The sequence below is a fragment of the Sinocyclocheilus anshuiensis genome, unplaced genomic scaffold (genome assembly GCF_001515605.1).
Source record: "Sinocyclocheilus anshuiensis isolate Anshui unplaced genomic scaffold, SAMN03320099.WGS_v1.1 scaffold385, whole genome shotgun sequence".
In the NCBI taxonomy this organism is placed as follows: Eukaryota; Metazoa; Chordata; class Actinopteri; order Cypriniformes; family Cyprinidae; genus Sinocyclocheilus; species Sinocyclocheilus anshuiensis.
The window spans coordinates 665795-673695 of NW_015539876.1; the positions used below are offsets into that span (position 1 = coordinate 665795).

At 36.8% G+C, this 7901-nt stretch overlaps 1 protein-coding gene across 2 annotated transcripts in view; it reads right to left on the minus strand.

Annotated features, from left to right (window-relative positions):
• Nucleotides 1-668: 668 nt before the first annotated feature.
• The window catches only part of LOC107685296 (gamma-tubulin complex component 5-like), a 12972-nt gene continuing 5739 nt past the window's right edge, over nt 669-7901 (minus strand). The window contains exons 13-24 of one of the 2 annotated variants that reach the window (XM_016481832.1): nt 7771-7886; nt 6190-6458; nt 4590-4788; nt 4215-4403; nt 3945-4127; nt 3763-3847; nt 3455-3575; nt 3024-3175; nt 2769-2894; nt 2492-2580; nt 2233-2333; nt 669-1310 (exon numbers count right to left, since the gene is read on the minus strand). In XM_016481832.1, the coding sequence (XP_016337318.1) occupies nt 1264-1310; nt 2233-2333; nt 2492-2580; nt 2769-2894; nt 3024-3175; nt 3455-3575; nt 3763-3847; nt 3945-4127; nt 4215-4403; nt 4590-4788; nt 6190-6458; nt 7771-7886 (1677 nt within the window). In that variant the 3' untranslated portion in view covers nt 669-1263. Of the gene's footprint in view, nt 1311-2232; nt 2334-2491; nt 2581-2768; nt 2895-3023; nt 3176-3454; nt 3576-3762; nt 3848-3944; nt 4128-4214; nt 4404-4589; nt 4789-6189; nt 6459-6582; nt 6852-7770; nt 7887-7901 lie in introns of both variants that reach the window. The other variant, XM_016481831.1, reaches the window with a different exon arrangement.

Genomic DNA, 7901 nt, shown 5'->3' on the forward strand with positions numbered 1-7901 from the left:
CGCAGTGCGGCACACTTCCAGCAGGGGGGCGTTCAGGATCACAGCCCTTATTCCGCACTAAACGTCCGTGAGTGCAGAAGCAGGAACTTTGAACTGTGAAATGTTAGTTTTATCATGTGGAATCTAGAGTGAAATGTAAATATTCCAATTTTAGAAATGCTACATCTTATATGTACATTTACCCCCATTCTATTTCATTTTATTTTTTGCTTTCATATTTCCTCCATTTCATATACTTTATTTTCCTGTATTGTGTATTTCAGTGCTATAAACAATATTGTAACGTTCCATTGTAACGTTGTTGTAGTCTCTTACACTCTCCAAGCCAAGGCTACATTTATTTGATCAAGAATATTATAAAATATTATTCCAATTAAAAATGTATTTATTCTTGTGATGGCAAAACGGATTTTTCAGCAGCCATTACTCCAGTTTCACATGATCCGTTACAAAACATTGCATCAAGTATCGTTTATTATTATTATCAATGTTGAAAACAGCACAACTCGGCACAATGTGCTGCTTAATATTTTTGTGGAAATCATGATTCAATTTTTTTTATTTTCAATTTAATGCATTCTCACAAAAAAAAGTTAATTTATTTAAAAAAAAAACTTACTGAATTCAAACTTTTGAATGGTAGTGTATTAAAAAAGTATAAGGCAGTATTATATCTCAAAGTAAGGGCAATTTAATTTAAAATATGCAATCCATTCAGCACAATGAAAAAGGCTTTAAGCAACAACAACATACAAATATAGGCATGAACTGCATACAAATGTAGTCTACACTTTTCACAGTTAGCTAATATTATGTACAGTACTTAAATTTGAGCTTTAAGTTTTTCTTTTCACGGTTGCATGTAATATACATAATTAGATCAAATTAAATTGCTTTTGTCATGTGCGCTTCACATATCCACTGCACGTAGAAGACACTTACGTTTTACTTCTGACATATTGAGCCATAACACAGGCCAACAATGCTGAAAAAAACACTGTTCACAAAACATTACGTTAAGTATCTTGATGCAGCAACTGTGCTGTAGACAGTAGACAATTTAACACAAGTTTCACTGTTTACAGACACAAAGTGCTACTTCTGTACCAATGAAGTGCTATAGTGATTTTGTCTCTCTCATGTGCTATGAAGTCAGATATCCTGGTAGAGAAAAACAAGAACAGTACAGCAGCCGTCATGCAGCTGTACAATAAATAATCTGTCTTGTGTTCAATGCTCTGGATTGAAACCATGCTCAATCTGTTAACACTGTTCAAATCCAGCCATTAGCGACAGCGCCAAGGACTCCACTGTAAAAGACAACAGGAACATATGGGGAGTAAAACAAAATATTTCTGGGTTCACTCATTATTCACTGAAAAAAATAAATATATAGACAATTTATAAAGATTTTTGTTTTTGCATTGGAACATTTGTTTTTAATTCTTACTCTCAATGATGATTCTTACTGTATTTTTATAACTGTAATAATTAATTACTGTAAATATTCTGTAATATTTAGTATATCTGTAATAATCAGTAAATTAAAATTAGTACAACAAATAGCACCAATACTTTACAACAGTGGTTCTCAATTCCAGTCCTCGCGTACCACTGCTCTGCACATTTTTTATGTATCTCTTATCACTTCAGACGTTTGTTCTATTCAACCGTAAGTGCCCTGCGAAAGTGGACATCACAGGATATTCCACCATGATTCCAGTTCGAAGGGAGCGTATATGTTCTTCTCAAAGGGCATTAAAGTGTGCGAGACGTGAATTTAAATTGCATTTATTCACAGAGGTATATTATGTCACACTTTACACTTCTCTAGTAAGCTTCGTCTGTGTGTAAAGACGCTGCAGGCAGTGGTGTAGCTCAAATCCGTGAATGAATGTTCCGAAGTGAAGTACACTTAAATGGATTTCCCGTGCTCAGGGAGTAGGGAGCAATGAACACTGTGTAGGGACCATGTCAATCGGAACACAGTTCATTCATGGAGCTCTCTTCAAACGAGCTGGTTATCTGAATCAGGTGTGTTAAATAAAAGAGACATGCAAAATATGCAGAGCTGTGGTACGCGAGGACTGGAATTGAGAATATTTCCATAAATGCACTGCTCTTGTTTGCAATAGAGTATATTGTCTTTTGGAGTTAAATACAGACAACATCTGAACAGGGTTAGTGAGATTCACCCTGTTATTTTAAAATGCACAGCAGTGGAGGACTTACAATGAGGAAATGAGCCTCTGCACACGGCCTTGTTTAAAATAGTCACCAGAAACATGTGACAGTTTTTAAAATCCGACTCCATTTTGTCAATCGACTCGATTCTGAGGGGAAAAAAAGAAAATATTTAACCAATGGTAAAATCCGAAAAGGGAAGCAAAACCCCATCCTCATCAAAATGAAGTGAAAGCTGCGAGACAAGGACAAGTGGCTAGACTGAAACATCTAAAGAGATTCTATACATGGAGAGTTTTAAACTTACTTCCAGGCCCCAAAACCAGCCTGCCATCTGTCTGAGAAAATGAGAACTAAGTTCAGCACTTTCATGATGGCCTCCTTGACAAAACTGACCTGCAAAGACACAGTAACCTGAATTGATGGATCAGAAATAACACAAATGTCCATAATGGTATAAAAGTAAAAACTAGGCCAACCATCATGGGGAAGACAGCTTACTGAATTGATAGGAAAAACTGCAATTTTAACATGCAAATTTTTTTTGACAGACTCATTTTTTGGTCTGTATATTTACCGCTTACTTTCTCTCTGAGCAGACATCGGTCATGAATGGTGGACAAGTATCTGTAGTGGATTTTGATGAGCTGGTCAAGATCCTTAGCCTCCTGTACTTGGTGTTGAAACTCTAGACCTGTACTATGCAGGATCTGCGAATGAAATGTAGCAAGGTGTATGTCCACAGGGTAATAAAAGGATGATTCAAATAAAAACAAAACAAAAAAAGTCTGAACTCTGCTGCAAATAAATAAAGCCTATTTTATGTATTTCAGACCTACCCTTGTCATAATGTAGTTATGCAGGCTGTTGACAAAGTGCATGAGTTTGACCCTCAGGAGAAACATCCTGTGAATCTGCTGGTTTATGGGCTCTTTGGCTGTGCTTTCCTCAGACTGGCCTCCTTCTTGTGTCTTAGCAGCTACTGTCAAATCTGTGGGAAGACTCTATATTAAGATCCCATATGAACTAGTGAATTGAAACCATCTTGATATGAAAGTATTGCGAATAAAGAAAAAAAGACCTGTGATCGCTGAACTACAATGAGATACAATGGAGCTATGATGTTACATAAATATGAAATATATAGATATCTTATTGCCATTTAATAGCGTATCCTTTTTGTAATAATATCCACTAGCTTTATTTCTCGCTCTTTTTATTACAAATAAACAGAAGTAATGAAAACTCCAGTAGAGAAATCATAACTCGCCACTGAATCGTAATGTGTCCAGGCTATATTTGGCCCATTTGATCTGAAGCAGCAGTAGAAAGACCTGATTGTAGATTTTCTGACACTCTGAACTCATAACAATATCTACAGGCCATGGAACCTGGTGAGAGAAAATCAAAAGGCATTCATATAAAATGCATAATTTATACAGATAACTCATAAAAACAAATACATACATTTACATTTCAAAACAAATAAATTAAAACAATTTTTATTATTTATTGTGCTATTACAATCTTCAAAGCATAAAGAGCAAAATTTTTCAAAATGTCAAAATTAATTGTAACCTTATAACTCAGCGTAAGACCATCAAGGTTATTCACTGGCTGTTTTTTTCTTGCAGGATCAATAGTTTCAAGAAATATAGACAACCTAGAATCATGAGAAAAAAATAACCACAGGATATTGAGTGGTATCGGGTAGGGTTGAATGGTAAACCACAGGATCTCTAGAGATGCATGTGCAGTACCGGTTGCTGTCCTCGGGTTGGCGCTGACCAACAGCCTCTTGCAGCTGCACATTAAGGAATGCCAGCTGCTGCCAGCTCTCCTTCTCCAGAACTTTGTCAAAGATGGCTGTATAGAAATCATACATAGTATCCCCAGCCTCCAAAAGGAAGTAGTTTCTCATGGCCTGCAAGTACCCCAGAAGCCTAAGATGAAAAATGAGAAAGTTAAGCATAAAAAGTTAAGCAACACTGTGAGGTTCATGCACAAAGGACTCATCTGCAGTATCTCACCTGTAGTCTTTCTTCAGGGTTCTCATGAGGTTGCCACAGCATTCGATGTATCTCCTCTCAATATGTGGATACAAACAGGAGCGGAGCGTAAGCTCAAACGTCTGACATGTCACAGACTCAGAGGAGCGGTCCAAAATCACATTGCCGACAGAGAATTTCTCATGGAAATCATTTTGCTCTAAATAAAGCCTGCAAGAGATAACACATCGCAATCACTTCAACGGAAAGCAAGCTAATGAAATTGTGAATGACCAAACATAGTTTAGTGACTTTATATAATTTCAATCTTTGAAAACACAAATCTACATTTAACATTTTTGCTCTTAGTGTGAACTTCAGTGACGTCAAACCATTTATTCTGTATTCTGCTGTTACCTTGCAAAATTAATGGCCAGCAGGGGGTCATGGATGTCGTCCAGCTCCAGATGACGTGCTACAATGGACTGCATCTTGATCAGGCTCTTCTTAGTTGCCTGTTGCTTGGTAACCGTATTTGTGGGTGACTCTTCTCCATGCCAAAGACGTGTCTGAACTGATTCCAAGAAGAGCGTGTACAGACTCTTTCTTTCGGCATCTGCAGAGAAACAGAATTCATTAATCATTGTCAGAAATATTAAGACATTAAGCTATAAGAAACATAAAAATGAAGTAATCAACTAAAACACAAAAACAAATGGATATTATCACCAAACGAAAACTAATGTAAAAATGTGAGCATGCAACAAAAAACTAAACTGAAACTTGAAAACAACATGGATGAAAATGTAATAGAATTACAGAGAAAATTACTTCAGACCATCAGTGCATTATGTTGAAATTAACCACTATTAAACAAGAAGGGGTCTAATTCACATTTAAAATAAACAACCACATATTTCTTTCTTTGTATGACTTTTAGGGTGGGTATATCTACTAAATAAGTAGTAACTCCTGCAAATAACACCGTAAAGTAGGGCTGCACGATAAATCGCATGCGATATTTAACGCGCATCTTGTCAGAAAAGCCGGTTCTGTAATCAGCGGTAAATCTCCATCACGTGCGTGCTTTCACATTGAGCAGCATTAACTACACAGAGCCGTTGTTCACTGACGAGCTGCGCAAAACCACGTTCATATTCGCGCGATTTTTTGCGCAGCTTGTCAGTGAACTTTTTTTAATTTGAAGAAACCAGGAGTATCAATATAAAATAACTAAATTAAAATTAAAATAGTTACATTCTGTAATTTTAGTAGATTCAAGAACTGGATGTTCTTCAGGGTTCGATCATGAATTTATTGGACTTTTCCACTTGTTTGTGATTATGGGAATATATCACAAAAACATTCAATGTTTTTAAATTATTTTGAACTGGCCATTTCTCAGCAATGTCTACTCAAAATATTTTAGAGCTTGATATTAAAAATGTATATTCATTATAGAAATGTCCATTACTTTTTATATTGTATTCATTTCCACGACTTTTCCAGCTCTAGAATTTTGATGTTTAAAAATTCAGTTTTTTCAAGACCTTGGGAACCCTGGTTCTTAAATAAAAATGAGTTGTTGAGGGAACAAATTAAAATAAGAAATATATTGTCAGTTTTAATCAACAAAGGCCTTGAGTATATTTCTAAGTCTGTGCCATGAACACAGACTGGTGACTAGTAGTTGTTCTCTGACGCAACCTCCAGCTGACGCTAGATCTGCGTATGTAGTTCATGATGCTGAATCATAAGTGCCCATGGATGCCAAGTTACTGCAAAATGTAGCAGCACTGGCACATTTATAGCACATGTCATTGTCAGTAAGTGCTACAGTGCCGTGTTGTTATATGTGACAACTTTGTATTCTTTTGCGTGTGTCATCATAGGCAGAGGGAACAAATTTCTTATGTTATACAGGATAAGCACTGAAACTAACACTAGGGGGGAAAAAATACTTTAAAAAAAATACATAAAAACTAAACTTGACTGAAATTTATCCTCTGACACTGACCTCTGGAGGAGCCATCCGGCTGCGCTGTCTCCTTGCAGTCCAGGTTCCTCAGGAGCTGCATGGATTTGCCAGCCATGATGATCTGCTTGAGCACAGGCTTGAGAAAGGACACCATGGTGTGCTGTCTGCTGCTGGACGCCTGCTCTCCACCAGAACTTCCACTGGCAGCATCACTGAGCCTCTCCTCGCTCTCCACCGTCTCAGACACGCTATACAGCGTGTAAGTGGCATACCAGAAGTCCCTGTGGTTTACTGGTACATCCTTGTTCCTAGTAAACATATCTATATATTTATTTATTCAGAAAGCAGGAAACTAACACTAGGGGGGAAAAAATACTTAAAAAAAAATACATAAAAACTAAACTTGACTGAAATTTATCCTCTGACACTGACCTCTGGAGGAGCCATCCAGCTGCGCTGTCTCCTTGCAGTCCAGGTTCCTCAGGAGCTGCATGGATTTGCCAGCCATGATGATCTGCTTGAGCACAGGCTTGAGAAAGGACACCATGGTGTGCTGTCTGCTGCTGGACGCCTGCTCTCCACCAGAACTTCCACTGGCAGCATCACTGAGCCTCTCCTCGCTCTCCACCGTCTCAGACACGCTATACAGCGTGTAAGTGGCATACCAGAAGTCCCTGTGGTTTACTGGTACATCCTTGTTCCTAGTAAACATATCTATATATTTATTTATTCAGAAAGCAGGTGTATAATTAGCAGGATAATGTGGACACAGACAGTGGTTAGCGCAAAGTGAAAATCACCCTGACACAACACTAAGGGGTCTTGAATCACCCTGAAGTCGTTTATTTTGCGATAATGATAAGTTGGCTGTATGTAATCCCTTACATACAGTACCATTCAAAAGTTTGGGGTCGGTAAGACTTTTTAAATGTTTTTAAAAGAAATCTTATTCTCATCAAGACTGCATTTATTTGATCGAAAATATAGTAAAACAGCAATATTTGTGAAATATTACAATTAAAAGTAACATTTTCTATGTTCATATATGTGACCATGGACCACAAAACCAGTCATAAGGGTAAATTTTTCGAAATTGAGATTTATACACCAACTGAAAGCTGAATAAATAAGCTTTTCATTGATGTATGGTTTGTTAGGATAGGACCATATTTGGCCGAGATACAACTATTTGAAAATCTGGAATCTGAGGGTGCAAAAAAATCTAAATATTGAGAAAATCGCCTTTAAAGTTGTCCAAATGAAGTTCTTAGCAATGCATATTACTAATCAAAAATTAAGTTTCAATATATTTACAGTAGGAAATTTACAAAATATCTTCATGGAATATGATCTTTACTTAATATCTTAATGATTTTTGGCATAAAAGAAAAATCAATAATTTTGACCCATACAATGTATTTTTGGCTATTGCTACAAATATACCCCAGCGACTTAAGACTGGTTTTGTGGTCCAGGGTCACATATTTTAAAATGTAATGTATTCCTGTGATGGCAAAACAGAATTCATGGATTTATCATCAATTCTTGTGAAAAACATGATTTTTTCCCCCCAAACTTTTGAAATGGCAGTATATATAGACATTTTAAGGGTTTTTGTACCTTTGAATTATAAATTCTTTGGCGGGGTCAAATAAGTGACCGTGAACAATCCATTCGTCTACAATCTCAAGGTATGGCCTGACCGTTTCTACCCAGAGAGAGAAAAGGAGCGCCACCTGATAGAAAAGAGG